General features: G+C 47.0%; 1 protein-coding gene across 1 annotated transcript in view; it reads left to right on the forward strand.

Moving 5' to 3' along the window:
• The first annotated feature begins 370 nt into the window (after positions 1-370).
• The window catches only part of LOC115125108 (poly(ADP-ribose) glycohydrolase-like), a 45,044-nt gene continuing 29,755 nt past the window's right edge, over positions 371-15,659 (forward strand). The window contains exons 1-4 of the mRNA XM_065002692.1: positions 371-488; positions 613-673; positions 834-909; positions 4,429-4,576. Coding sequence (XP_064858764.1) covers positions 386-488; positions 613-673; positions 834-909; positions 4,429-4,576 — 388 coding nt within the window. The 5' untranslated portion in view covers positions 371-385. The remainder of the gene's footprint in view (positions 489-612; positions 674-833; positions 910-4,428; positions 4,577-15,659) is intronic.

Raw genomic sequence — 15,659 nt, forward strand, 5'->3', positions numbered from 1 at the left:
AGCAGACATTGTTGGCCAGGTTAGGAATGCTGTGTTGCACTGCTTGACTTGTTGACTGGTCGATCCACACAGCAGACATTGTGGGCGAGGTTAGGAATGCTGTGTTGCACGTGTAGCGCTACATTTTACGTGGCGTCATTACTTCGTGTGCCTGTGTTATATAGGTCTGCACGGTAGCTTTGACATCGGTTCTTCACATCGGTGTTCATCTAGACATCGGACCGATACTGATGTTAGCATTTTTAGCTAATATCGTCCGATTCCGATATGTTCCCCGATATATCGTTCATCCCTACTGTTAATTACACCGTTAGAAACAAGACTAATTTTTAAACTTGATTTTAAATGTTCTGTAGCCTTTGAAAGACTCTCTTTGAGACTTAATATGAACTCTTACTTCCTTTTCAGGCTGTTTGAGGGCTCTTCCCCAAAGAAGAGGGAGAAACTGAAAACACTTTTGTGCTATTTTAGAAGTGTAATCGAGCAAAGTAAGGTTTTTTGTATTATCAAATCAATGTTATGTCATTTATTTTATATTGGTTTCAAAACAAAAGCATTGATGATTTTGATTTTAACTTTTTAAACTTTTTTGTGTTTTGTTTTATGTTTCAGAACCTACTGGACTTGTGACGTACACAAGAAAGTGTTTGGATCGACCTCCACATTGGAAAAAGTAATGCACTTCATGTGGAATTACTGTCCTTTTAAATTTTTAAATTTTTAATTTTATCCAATAATTGTATGGATTTTATCTAAATAGGAACAAGGGGAATTTTTTTTCTTCTCTGATTGGTGACCGAGCTAAAAAAAATAATTGTTTTTCTATGTTCCAGCTCCCAGAATCAGCTCACCAAGCTTCACATAACATGTGTAGGAACCATAGAAGATGACGGACACGGCATGCTGCAGGTAAGATGTACGGAAGAGTTGACATACAACCCCGTATACTTAGTCATATAGAGTTGTATCCCAAATGGCACCCTATTCCTTATTTAGTGCACTAATTATTTAAGATTTATTTTTTTTTTTGTTTTGTTTACAAAAGGCCCATAGGCCTCTGGTCAGAAGTAGTGGATGAAATAGGAAATCGGGAGCCATTTTACATGCACATGTGTTGTGCCGAGAGGGCATGATTTAGTATTCTAGAAGTATCTAGAAGCATCTTGGTGGAGCAGGAGTCTTACTGTACATGTGTTGTGCCGAGAGGGCATGATTTAGTATTCTAGAAGTATCTAGAAGCATCTTGGTGGAGAAGTCTTACTGTACATTGTTGTGCCGAGAGGGCAGTATTCTAGAAGCATCTAGAAGCATCTTGGTGGAGCAGGAGTCTTACTGTACATGTGTTGTGCCGAGAGGGCATGATTTAGTATTCTAGAAGCATCTAGAAGCATCTTGGTGGAGCAGGAGTCTTACTGTACATGTGTTGTGCCGAGAGGGCATGATTTAGTATTCTAGAAGCATCTAGAAGCATCTTGGTGGAGCAGGAGTCTTACTGTACATGTGTTGTGCCGAGAGGGCATGATTTAGTATTCTAGAAGCATCTAGAAGCATCTTGGTGGAGCAGGAGTCTTACTGTACATGTGTTGTGCCGAGAGGGCATGATTTAGTATTCTAGAAGCATCTAGAAGCATCTTGGTGGAGCAGGAGTCTTACTGTACATGTGTTGTGCCGAGAGGGCATGTTTTAGTATTCTAGAAGCATCTAGAAGCATCTTGGTGGAGCAGGAGTCTTACTGTACATGTGTTGTGCCGAGAGGGCATGATTTAGTATTCTAGAAGCATCTTGGTGGAGCAGGAGTCTTACTGTACATGTGTTGTGCCGAGAGGGCGTGATTTAGTATTCTAGAAGCATCTTGGTGGAGCAGGAGTCTTACTGTACATGTGTTGTGCCGAGAGGGCGTGATTTAGTATTCTAGAAGCATCTTGGTGGAGCAGGAGTCTTACTGTACATGCCAGGGTTCTTCATTCTATATTCTAAGCCACACATCCAGCCTAGAGGGGCCTCCCTGCCTTTCCCTTCTCTTTTTATATGCTGTGATTGTCAATCACAAGAGTCGACCTCGCGCACGCACTCCTAGCTTTAACTCAGAATGCTTACTGCTACTGAACAAGTCCTTTTGAGGAAGAGGACGGCTGACAACACGTCTGTGGGACTGAGTGTGCGTGCTGGGACTGGGGTCGAGGCCCTGCACTCCCTCTGCTCTCTACCCAGTCCGTTCTCCTCTCTCCCTGTCAGGCCGGCCCCCTCTCCCCAGTCCCTTTCACCTTTTAGTTTGCCTGTGGAGGCTGTGGTTGCCACGGGCTGACAGCTGATGGGTGACATGACCAGATTCAGCTAGGGCCTGGGCTCCCTGCCATCGGAGTGAAGGGCTCTCTGGTGAGGAGGGGCTCTCTGACAGCCTGTCAAAGAAAGACAGCAGACTGTGTGTGCTGCTTCCGAGGGCCCCTCCCACCACGCAACTGACCGACTGGGCCCCCCCACCACGCAACTGACCGACTGGGCCCCCCCACCACGCAACTGACCGACTGGGCCCCCCCATCACGCAACTGACTGACTGGGCCCCCACCACGCAACTGACTGACTGGGCCCCCCACCACGCAACTGACTGACTGGGCCCCCCACCACCCAACTGACTGACTGGGCCCCCCACCACCCAACTGACTGACTGGGCCCCCCACCACCCAACTGACTGACTGGGCCCCCCACCACCCAACTGACTGACTGGGCCCCCCACCACCCAACTGACTGACTGGCCCCCCCACCACCCAACTGACTGACTGGGCCCCCCCACCACCCAACTGACTGACTGCCCCCCCACCACCCAACTGACTGACTGCCCTCCCCACCACCCAACTAACTGACTACGTGCCCTCCCCACCACCCAACTAACTACGTGCCCTCCCCACCACCCAACTGACTGACTGGGCCCCTCCACCACCCAACTGTCTGACTGATCCTAGATACTGTACCCCACCACCTAGATACTAACTGGCTATGATGTATCCTAGATACTATACTCGGCTGTATGATGTATCCTAGATACTATACTCGGCTGTCTGATGTATCCTAGATACTGTACTCGGCTGTCTGATGTATCCTAGATACTATACTCGGCTGTCTGATGTATCCTAGATACTATACTCGGCTGTCTGATGTATCCTAGATACTATACTCGGCTGTATGATGTATCCTAGATACTATACTCGGCTGTCTGATGTATCCTAGATACTATACTCGGCTGTATGATGTATCCTAGATACTATATGATGTATCCTAGGCTGTCTGATGTATCCTAGATACTATACTCGGCTGTATGATGTATCCTAGATACTATACTCGGCTGTATGATGTATCCTAGATACTGTACTCGGCTGTCTGATGTATCCTAGATACTGTACTCTGCTGTCTGATGTATCCTAGATACTGTACTCGGCTGTCTGATGTATCCTAGATACTATAATCGGCTGTCTGATGTATCCTAGATACTATACTCGGCTGTCTGATGTATCCTAGATACTATACTCGGCTGTCTGATGTATCCTAGATAGATACTGTATATACTGTACTCGGCTGTCTGATGTATCCTAGATACTATACTCGGCTGTATGATGTATCCTAGATACTGTACTCGGCTGTCTGATGTATCCTAGATACTGTAGTACTCGGCTGTCTGATGTATCCTAGATACTGTAGTACTCGGCTGTCTGATGTATCCTAGATACTGTACTCGGCTGTCTGATGTATCCTAGATACTGTACTCGGCTGTCTGATGTATCCTAGATACTGTACTCGGCTGTCTGATGTATCCTAGATACTGTACTCGGCTGTCTGATGTATCCTAGATACTGTAGTACTCGGCTGTCTGATGTATCCTAGATACTGTACTCGGCTGTCTGATGTATCCTAGATACTGTACTCGGCTGTCTGATGTATCCTAGATACTGTAGTACTCGGCTGTCTGATGTATCCTAGATACTGTACTCGGCTGTATGATGTATCCTAGATACTGTAGTACTCGGCTGTATGATGTATCCTAGATACTGTACTCGGCTGTCTGATGTATCCTAGATACTGTAGTACTCGGCTGTATGATGTATCCTAGATACTGTAGTACTCGGCTGTCTGATGTATCCTAGATACTGTACTCGGCTGTCTGATGTATCCTAGATACTGTAGTACTCGGCTGTCTGATGTATCCTAGATACTGTACTCGGCTGTATGATGTATTCTAGATACTGTAGTACTCGGCTGTATGATGTATCCTAGATACTGTAGTACTCGGCTGTCTGATGTATCCTAGATACTGTACTCTGCTGTCTGATGTATTCTAGATACTGTAGTACTCGGCTGTCTGATGTATCCTAGATACTGTACTCGGATGTCTTCTTCATGTGTGTGCTGCCCTGCTCTCTCTCTCTCTCTCCGCAGGTGGACTTTGCCAACCGGTTTGTGGGCGGAGGGGTCACCGGATCGGGTCTGGTTCAGGAAGAGATTCGCTTCCTGATTAACCCTGAACTCATCGTCTCTCGCCTCTTCACTGAAGCCCTGCTGCAGAATGAGTGTCTCATCGTCACAGGTCAGAGGTCACAGGTCCTCACTAGTGTCTGCTCTAGTCACCACACAGATGTGTATGTTTCATAGGCACACACAAAAAAAAATCTTATTTCTCTCAAATGTTGTGCACACATTGGTTTACATCCCGGTCAGTGAGCATTTTCTCCTTTGCCAAAGATAATCCATCCACCTGACAGGTGTGACATATCAAGGAGCTGATGAAACAGCATGATCATTTCACAGGTGCACCTTGTGCTGGGGGGGACAATAAAAGGCCACTCTAAAATGTGCAGTTTTGTCACAGAACACTGGTGTTTTGAGGGATCGTACAATTGTCATGCTGACTGCTGGAATGTCCACCAGAGCTTTTGCCAGAGAATTGTCCCATGGTGGTGGTGGGGTTATGTTATGGGCAGGCATAAGCTACAGACAACGAACACAATTGCATTTTATCGATGAGATAAAGAGATACCGTGACAGAGATCCTGAGGCCCATTTTTGTATTTATTTTTAAGGTATTTGTGACCAACAGATGCATATCTGTATTCCCAGTCATGTGAAATCCATAGATTAGGACCTAATTAATTAATTTATATTCACTGACTTCCTTATTTGAACTGTAACTGTTTCATGCGTTGCTATTTGTGTTCGGTATAATTTGGTGGACAAGAATCTGTTGGGAAATCTAAGAGAGCAGAGCCACATAGACATTGCATCTACATTTGGCTGGGTACTGTGTAATGCTGTGGGGACCCCTCATCTAAAGGAGTAAATAAGACCAGGACATATGACTGGTAACTCACAGCAGGGTTTGCTGTAAATGACAGAACCCTTCAGTCCAAACCTGTAAGAGGTACCTCTTACAGCACCAGCCAGCAGTACCTACTGCTGTGACAATCACTTCCTGGAATTGTCAACCTCTCCCTGTTATTTCCTCTGATTGGCTCTTCCTGAGATCGGCCCAATCAGCGGCTGGTTAGTGGTTAGTGGTAGATAGGGACTGTTGATTGCTCTGTCTGTCTGTGTCTGGGGTAATTACTGGATTACATCAAGTGCTTGAACATTATAGCTCTGACGGACAAATAAACTAACAAAAACAAACAAGGATTTATTTACCAGTAATGTTACAATCAATATATCCATGTTGCTCAACTTTGCCACACAGGCTTCGTTATTTTGAACCTGAACATTCATATGTTTGACCAATGAAAACCGAACGGGAAATACAGTGAGGCTCCAAAAGTATTGGGACATTTGTTGTTGTTTTGCCTCTGTACTCCAGCGCTTTGGATTTGGAACGATACAACGGCTATGAAGTTAACGTGTAGACTGTCAGCTGTAATTATAGGGTATGTTCATTCATATCGGGTGAACCGTTTAGGATTTACAGGACTTATTGTACGTAGTCCCCCATTTGAGGGGATGTGTAGACTGTCAGCTGTAATTATAGGGTATGTTCATTCATATCGGGTGAACCGTTTAGGATTTACAGGACTTATTGTACGTAGTCCCCCCCATTTGAGGGGATGTGTAGACTGTCAGCTGTAATTATAGGGTATGTTCATTCATATCGGGTGAACCGTTTAGGATTTACAGGACTTATTGTACGTAGTCCCCCCCCATTTGAGGGGACCAAAAGTATTGGGACAAATTCACTTCTGTGTATTAAAGTAGTCTTAAGGTTTAGTATTTGGTCCCATATTCCACGTAATGATTACGCCAAGCTAGTGATTCTTTTGGATGCGTCTGCTGTTCATTTAGCTTGTGTTTCAGATCATCTGGTACCCCAAAAGAAATTAATGGTCAATAATTAGTGTTATTTTGGAGTCACGTGTTATTTTGGAGTCACGTTTTATTGTAAATCGGAATAAGAATATGTTTCTAAACACTTCTACATTAATGTGGATGCTAGAGGGGGGGGGGGGTCATGTCTGAATGCATTTTGAATAACTGAATTGAATTGAAAGGCTGCATGCAAGGACAAAGGTGGCTAGCGCTCGCTCTCTTCAGCCTAGTGAACTCTGGCAGAGATGCGTTTTAGCCCCTGGGCGCACACTGGCTGTCTGAACGAGGCCTCTAAAACGCATATCGGCCTGCTTAAGCAAGCGTTAAGATGGAATAGTAAGTTAGTTGAATGAAAATAGTATGATCAGAAAGGTAGATTTTTTTTATGGATTTTTATGGCACAGATCATGTCAGTTATTTTAAATGACATTTTAGACTGAAACATCATTTTTAAATATATATATTTTTTTACTATTTTTATTTTGGCTTTGCCTAATAATACAGTATAACCAAAACATTTAAAAAAAAACTGTCTTTAACCTCAAATAAAAGGGCTGAGTCCTCCATAAATATTTCTTAAATATATGGTTTGCAGCTGCTAGAAGTCATTGTCCGTTATTCTGCAGGCTGATCTCTCATAGCTCTTCTTAGATGTGAACCCGCCTGTCCCAACAAGCAGAGGAGAGGGATGACCGGCGTGATTAGTGAGTTGTTGACGAAGGAGAGCGAGATTCTGCCTACGGTGTGTACGTGCGTAGGCTGATTTGTGAGGCTGTCTGGTTGATACCACACTGTGACGATTCCCTTCCTCTCTCTTCATCAGCCACCTCTCAACAGGCACAATCAGCGAACAAACACGTAGACACACAAACACTCAGTCTTCAACAAACTCGGTCCTCTGGACCCCAAGAGGTCCACGTTTTGGTTTTTTCCCCCCTAGCACTACACAGCTGATTCATAATCAATAATCAATCAAGCTTGTCTACATCGCCCCTTTCTTAAAAAGACACTATTGTAAAAAGACAATTTGTTGAAAAAAATTATATATATATCTAACTGGTTTGAAGTTAGACTACAAGGATGCATACAGTGAAATGCTGAAAACATAACACCAACCCTCCTGTATCTCCCTACATCAATTGGATTTTTATCTGGGTTTCGCCTGTAACATCAGTTCTGTGGCACTCACAGACAATATCTTTGCAGTTTTGGAAACGTCAGAGTGTTTTCTTTCCAAAGCTGTCGATTATATGCATAGTCGAGCATCTTTTCGTGACAAAATATCTTGTTAAAAACAGGAACGTTTTTCATCCAAAATGTTTAAAGCATGAATTTTTACTCACCAGTATAACAACACAGTGTGGTCAAAGACTTAGTAACGTAGTTGTAGTCACCATAGTTATGTTTTTGGGTTATTGCATATGTATTAACTTATTTCCAAATATCTTCTAAACTACCCACAATGCACTATTTCTCAACATTATATTGGAGGATCTATTCTGTGCTACCGAGTTCATATGCTAGCTCGGTGGCTAGCTCAAGTGGGCTAACGTTAGCCACTAGCATGTAATTACATTCTAGACCCAACTGTTGGTGAGGGTGAGCTACAATCCACCAATCCCAGGAAGTGTTATGTAAACAAGGAGCAAGTGCTGCAATGCAGCATGCTTTTTTTTTTCACTGACTTTGTAGCTAACGGTATCTAGTGAGAACCTCTTAGCACAGCAGACTACAGTGCCTTCTTGCCGTTTCCAAACGAAAGAGAAAATGCTCTAATTGTGTAGTACCTCGTGTCTGTTCTCCTTTTTTTGTTTCGTCAACTTTTCGGCATGTTCTCTGTGAAGTAAGCTACGTGTGTTTTGTAACTTTTTCTACCTTGGCTTATGCTAGCACACTAGCTGACGGACATCTGGAATCTTAACTATTTTTGAATTCCATGACGCTTCATCGGCCGGTGAAGCATCTGCCTCCCGCTAGCTTTGATAACTAACTCGGTCTGCACGCTTTAAAAAGTTTTGCCATCATTCAATCTGTCCCTGCTCTCTCTGCTTTGATTTGTCGTTACGTTTCAGTAGTTCTAGCTGGTCTCCAGTAGTTGGGCTCTAGCTTGCCGACCATAACCGTGGTGGTTGGCTAGGCTAGTAGTTAGTTGGCTAAATAGCTAACGTTAGCTGGATAGCTAGCTTGCTGGCTAAGATAACTGTATATAGCTTACATTCTTTGATAACTGGTTAGATGGTGTTATGTATTTCCAAAACTTTGGTTTACTTTAATGTAGCCGTAAGCTAGGTGTTGATAGCAGCTGGCTGACTCGTGTAGTGCTAACGTAAAGCTAGTAGTCTAGTAGGGCAAACGTTAGCATGCTAATTGGCTAGCAACCTCGCAAGTAGATTTGTATACATTCATCCATAAAGTATCAGCAGAACAGTTTTTTTTTTTTAAACCAGTAGTCAAGAGTGCAAATAATTTGCTTTAATTTGAAGGTATACATGTGAAGGTATTTCTGTTGGGAGTTTTACATTCTAGGGAACATGACTTTGTCACTGTTTGGGAATTCTGATCCGTTTTATGTGATACCTCCTCAAATAGAAAAGAGAGGTGTATAACTTTGCATTGAGACTTTTGACGTGTATACTAATGCAGATCCATAATGTTAGTCGTAGTAACATTTTTTGCTAGCTACCCTGTAACACCACACAGGTTAGTTTTCTCAGAGGAAGTTTTTCGTTCTGCGTCACGTCATTCCTGGTCAGCGGGATAACCATCGATGTATCATCTGCCTTCCCCTGTCACAGCACAGCCCGGCCAGGCAATCAAGGCCAATTCAATTAGGCCTGGGCACTTTGGCAAATTTCAAATGGGGGAGGTAATATCCATTAACCCCCCATGTCAAGACGTATCACGGGGGAATATGATTTAATACCACCGGCCTGGTCGTCCGGCCCGCAATGATACAACCAAATGCTGCTGGTGGTGGTGGCACAGGAAAAGGTTTAATAAAGATGATGGAATGGGAGAGGCCATTAGTGGAACAGGGTCTTGGGCAGGTCTTTCTGCTCTGAGGTCATGAATTCTAGTACTGCTGTAATAACATTAAGTGATTTAAGTGGGGAGGGGAGGAAAGGGAGGGAGGGGAGAGATGAGGGGAAAGGGAGGGGAGAGAGGAAAGGGAGGGGAGTAGGGGTAAGGGGAGGGAGGGGAGGGGAGAGAGGAAAGGGAGGGGAGGGATGAGGGGAAAGAGGAGAGGGGAGGGAGGTAGGGGTAAGGGGAGGGAAGGGAGGGAGGGGGAGATGAGGGAAAGGGAGGGGGGAGAGAGGAAAGGGAGGGGAGTAGGGGTAAGGGGAGGGAGGGGAGGGAGAGGAAAGGGAGGGAGGGAGATGAGGGGAAAGGGAGGGGAGGGAGGGGAGAGAGGAAAGGGAGGGGAGTAGGGGTAAGGGGAGGGGAGAGAGGAAAGGGAGTGGAGGGATGAGGGGAAAGAGGAGAGGGGAGGGAGGTAGGGGTAAGGGGAGGGAAGGGAAAGAGGAGAGGAAAGGGAGGGAGGTAGGGGTAAGGGGAGGGAGTGGAAAGAGAGAGGGGAGGGAGGGAGGGAGGGAGGTAGGGGAGGGAGGGATGGAGGAGGGAAGGGGAGAGGCTAGTGGAGGAGGGAAGGGGAGAGGCTAGTGGAGGGGGGAGGAGAGAGAGGCTAGTGGAGGGGAGAGTGGATCTGTGAGGGGTGGGGACAAGGAGTGGTGAGGAGGGAGGCTGAAGGTTACCCCTCTCTGAGAGGTGACCTGTCCTCTCTCTGTCCCTGGCTGGCTGGTGGAGAGGGTTAGTTTGGTGATTGGCTGGCTGGTGGAGAGGGTTAAAATGCTGATTGGCTGGCTGGTGGAGAGGGTTAGAATGCTGATTGGCTGGCTGGTGGAGAGGGTTAGAATGCTGATTGGCTGGCTGGTGGAGAGGGTTAGTTTGGTGATTGGGTGGCTGGTGGAGAGGGTTAGAATGCTGATTGGCTGGCTGGTGGAGAGGGTTAGAATGCTGATTGGCTGGCTGGTGGAGAGGGTTAGAATGCTGATTGAGTGGCTGGTGGAGAGGGTTAGTTTGTTGATTGGGTGGGCGGAGCTAGAAAACTCTCGGTGCTTGTGAGTTCCTGGAAGGAGTGTCCCACTTCCACAGTGTTCACTGATATGTCCTGGGTTGTATCCCACTTCCACAGTGTTCACTGATATGGCCTGGGTTGTATCCCACTTCCACAGTGTTCACTGATATGGCCTGGGTTGTGTCCCACTTCCACAGTGTTCACTGATATGGCCTGGGTTGTATCCCACTTCCACAGTGTTCACTGATATGGCCTGGGTTGTATCCCACTTCCACAGTGTTCACTGATATGGCCTGGGTTGTATCCCACTTCCACAGTGTTCACTGATATGGCCTGGGTTGTATCCCACTTCCACAGCGTTCACTGATATGTCCTGGGTTTTGTCCCACAAATGGCAACCTATAGGGAATAATACAGTGCCATTATTACAGACTGAGTGGACAAAACATTAGGAACACCTTCTTAATCTAGAGTTGCACCCCGTTTGGCCCTCAGAACAGCTTCAATTGGTTGGGGCATGAATGACAATAACTATTTATTTCCTCCTTCCTTACTCCTTCCTTACTGCTCACTGCTCATGCGCTCTTAAAGTGGCAGCGCACGGTGAAGGCTCCGTGCAGATTTCGCCACAACCTCTCGAGGGAAATCATCACCACTTGTCCAGTTGTCCTTTTGACAAAGCTGCAGATTTAATTTGTTTCTGACCTTTCTCTGCCCCGCCCAACTGACCTGTCCTCAACCAATTAGAGACTGTATATTTGTCAGAAAACAATTCATGTAGAGACCTGGGCATATTAATGCATCAAAGCATTCAAGTGAATGAAATTCCTAATCATTAGTCAGTCCAGGGCCTCTAGTCTGGTCTGTGGCCTATCAAAATGATCTTTCAGATGTTAAACAACTTTGTGTGGCTATAAGAGGGAGGGAAACGACTGGCTTTATAAAGGCCTCTGGTGAAATGGGTCAAATCCCCAACCATTGGCTTTCCAGAGAATACAAACATTTGTTTAGTCTGAATAAGAACCTTTGGTCGTCCTCTTCCGAGGATCTGCTCTGTCAAAATCACTTCCTCCTTCAATGGACGGTTTTTCAGTCAGTCAGAAGGACACTGTTTAGCATTACTGGTGATGGTCCACTTGTGATGGTCCACTTGTGATGGTCCACTTGTGATGGTCCACTTGTGATGGTCCACTTGTGATGGTCCACTTGTGATGGTCCACTTGTGATGGTCCACTGGTGAGGGTCCACTTGTGATGGTCCACTGGTGAGGGTCCACTGGTGATGGTCCACTGGTGAGGGTCCACTGGTGAGGGTCCACTGGTGATGGTCCACTTGTGATGGTCCACTGGTGATGGTCCACTTGTGATGGTCACGTGTAAAATGTCTGTCTGCGTCCTGCAGTGTATGAATGACAGTGTTATCTCTCTCTTTCATTGAACCTTTATTGAACTAGGCACGTCAGTTAAGAACAAACTCTTATTTACAATGACTGCCTACCGGGGAACAGTGGGGTTAACTGCCTTGTTCAGGGGCAGAACTACAGCTTGTTACCTTGTCAGCTTGGGGATTCGATCCAGCAACCTTTCGGGTTACTGGCCCAACGCTCTGACTACTAGTCTACCTGCCGTCCCAAATGGCACCCTATTCCCTATTTCCTTTTCCCTATTCCCTTTTCCCTATTCCCTTTTCCCTATTCTAATGAAATGTCTATCTAACATCTAGGGAACATCATCTGGGACGTATCCCTTATCTATTAGCTCCTCTCCAGATGCTGGCTTTTCCCTTTTCCCTATATAAGTGAATGAGATAAATTGTGCAAATGAACAAAGTTGTGATGCTTGCTTTTCTGAAGGAAGAGTAACATGGGTACACGGAGCAGAGGGGGGAGGAACGTAGGAGGAAGAGCAGCATGTGTACACGGAGCAGAGGGGGGGAAGAACGGAGGAGGAAGAGCAGCATGGGTACACTGAGCAGAGGGGGGAAGAACGTAGGAGGAAGAGCAGCATGGGTACACGGAGCAGAGGGGGAAGAACGGAGGAGGAAGAGCAGCATGGGTACACGGAGCAGAGGGGGAGGAACGAGGAGGAAGAGCAGCATGGGTACACGGAGCAGAGGGGGGAAGAACATAGGAGGAAGAGCAGCAGCAGAGGGGGAAGAACGGAGGAGGAAGAGCAGCATGGGAACGGAGGAGGAAGAGCAGCACACGGAGCAGAGGGGGAAGAACGGAGGAGGAAGAGCAGCATGGGTACACGGAGCAGAGGGGGAGGAACGGAGGAGGAAGAGCAGCATGGGTACACGGCGCAGAGGGGGAAGAACATAGGAGGAAGAGCAGCATGGGTACACGGAGCAGAGGGGGCAAAACGGAGCAGTAGGAGGAAGAGCAGCATGGGTACATGGAGCAGAGGGGGAGGAACGTAGGAGGAAGAGCAGCATGGGTACACGGAGCAGAGGGGGAAGAACGGAGGAGGAAGAGCAGCATGGTACATGGAGCAGAGGGGGAAGAACGTAGGAGGAAGAGCAGCATGGGTACATGGAGCAGAGGGGGAAGAACCTAGGAGGAAGAGCAGCATGGGTACACGGAGCAGAGGGGAAGAACGCAGAGGAGGAAGAGCAGCATGGGTACACGGAGCAGAGGGGGAGGAACCTAGGAGGAAGCACATGGGACAAAATACGGAGGAGGAAGAGCATGGGTTCTTGACTTCTCAAACACGAGCAGAAAGCCGCATTTTGAGGAAAGCAGCATGGGTACACAGAGCTTAATAATGGTACATGGAGCAGAGGGGGAAATAGGAGGAAGAAGAACTGAGCAGAAAAACGGCTTTATCTCCTAACATGTAATTTAAAAAGTAACTACAAATATTCAAATCTATTGAACTAGGAAAAACTTTAAAGAACTTGTTTCAGCAGAGGGGGAGGTATTCACATGGGTATATGAAACCGTAGGAGGAATCCCGCATGGGTATTTCCAAACACCCCGATATATACAGCATACGGAGCAGAGGGGGGCTATCAATCATGTGTACATTTTTCCAGAGGGGGAACACTACATTTGTATTTAATAAACCTTGTGTATCATTCTGGGAACTGGAATTTAACACCAGAAAGCCTTACTGAGGCAGTGATTACATTACCAGGACTAGGAGGAAGAGCCTGAAAACAGTGGGGATTTTTACAGAGTAGACAATCCTGGTTAAAATACATCAAATGAGTGTAAGTTCACTGAAGAAAGGTGGAAAAATAATAATTATGAGCTGATTGGTAATGACGTCCTGGGCTTGTCAAATTGTTGAAGGGCAGCATGGGTGAGATTCTTGCTTCTTGAGAGGAGGCACCCACTGACCAGGCTTCAGTAATCCGCTCTAGGAGGAAGAGCAGCATGTTTGTACACACAGCACACACACACACACACACACACACACACACACAGAGGGGGAGGAACCTAGGAGGAAGCACAGGGACAAAATACAGAGCTTTCTTGACTTCTCACACGGCAGTACGTTTTAATGAGGCCTAATGAATGAGAGGTTCATTTTTGTACCTTCTGTTGTTCTGAACCCTGCAAACCCGTGGGTATTTCCAAACACCCCTACTATGCCTTCCTCCCCATTTGTGGGTCTGGGCTGTTAACACCAGAAAGCCTTCTGAACCCTCCCTCTATGCCTTCCTCCCCTGTGAGGATTGGGCTGCCCTGGGCTTGTCCCCTCTATCCCTTCCTCCCCTGTGGGTTCCAGCTGGGCTCTTGTTCTGAACCCACACCCCACACATCCCTTCCTCCCCTGTGAGGCCTAATGAATGAGAGGTTCATTTGCCCTCCCCTCTATCCCTTCCTCCCCTGTGGGTTGGGCTGTTGTTCTGAACCCTCCCCTCTATGCCTTCCTCCCCTGTGGGTTGGGCTGCCCTCCCCTCTATCCCTTCCTCCCCTGGGTGGGTTGGGCTGTTGTTCTGAACCCTCCCCCTCTATGCCTTCCTCCCCTGTGGGTTGGGCTGCCCTCCCCCTCTATCCCTTCCTCCCCTGTGGGTTGGGCTGTTGTTCTGAACCCTCCCCTCTATCCCTTCCTCCCCTGTGGGTTGGGCTGTTGTTCTGAACCCTCCCCTCTATCCCTTCCTCCCCTGTGGGTTGGGCTGCCCTCCCCCTCTATCCCTTCCTCCCCTGGGTGGGAACCCTCCCCTCTATCCCTTCCTCCCCTGTGGGTTGCGCTGTTGTTCTGAACCCTCCCCCTCTATCCCTTCCTCCCCTGTGGGTTGGGCTGCCCTCCCCTCTATTCCTTCCTCCCCTGTGGGTTGGGCTGTTGTTCTGAACCCTCCCCTCTATCCCTTCCTCCCCTGTGGGTTGGGCTGTTGTTCTGAACCCTCCCCTCTATCCCTTCCTCCCCTGTGGGTTGGGCTGCCCTCCCCTCTATCCCTTCCTCCCCTGTGGGTTGGGCTGTTGTTCTGAACCCTCCCCTCTATGCCTTCATCCCCTGTGGGTTGGGCTGCCCTCCCCCTCTATCCCTTCCTCCCCTGTGGGTTGGGCTGTTGTTCTGAACCCTCCCCTCTATCCCTTCCTCTCCTGTGGGTTGGGCTGTTGTTCTGAACCCTCCCCTCGATCCCTTCCTCCCCTGTGGGTTGGGCTGTTGTTCTGAACCCTCCCCCTCGATCCCTTCCTCCAATGTGGGCTGGGCTGTTGTTCTGAACCCTCCCCCTCTATCCCTTCCTCCCCTGTGGGTTGGCCTACTTATGTAGTGCACTATATAGGGATAGGGTGCCATTTGTGACGCAGTCTAGCGCTCTCTTCTTCCTAGGGAGGTAATAATAAGTGACCTTCCTGTTGTTGGAGACAGCTGCTCTCCTGTGGCATCACTTCACATGGAATAATTAACAAAAAGATTAAGCGATTGGCTGGCTGTTAAAAATCACAGCTTTCCTGACAGTTTTTTGTTTTATCATATCTCAACTACTCAAATAATATCACATTTTTTGGGGTCATTGTCAGTCACTGATGTGTCAGTAATTTGACGCTCCCATTGATAACGTCCTTCAATTAACGATGTCAAAGGGCTAACATTTAAAGGGAAAAGTATGCGATTTTTGGCAACTAAGCCATTTCCTACTTAGCCAGTCAGATGAATTCGGGGATATCATTTGTATGTCTCTGTGTACAGTTTTGGAAGGAAGTTGAAGGTGTTTTTTTTTGCGAGCCAATGGTAAACTTCCGGTCATTGCCCTAAGCATTGGCTTGCGAAACTCCCTCTAAACTTCTTTCATT

This window comes from Oncorhynchus nerka, linkage group LG16 (genome assembly GCF_034236695.1).
Source record: "Oncorhynchus nerka isolate Pitt River linkage group LG16, Oner_Uvic_2.0, whole genome shotgun sequence".
Taxonomy (NCBI): Eukaryota; Metazoa; Chordata; class Actinopteri; order Salmoniformes; family Salmonidae; genus Oncorhynchus; species Oncorhynchus nerka.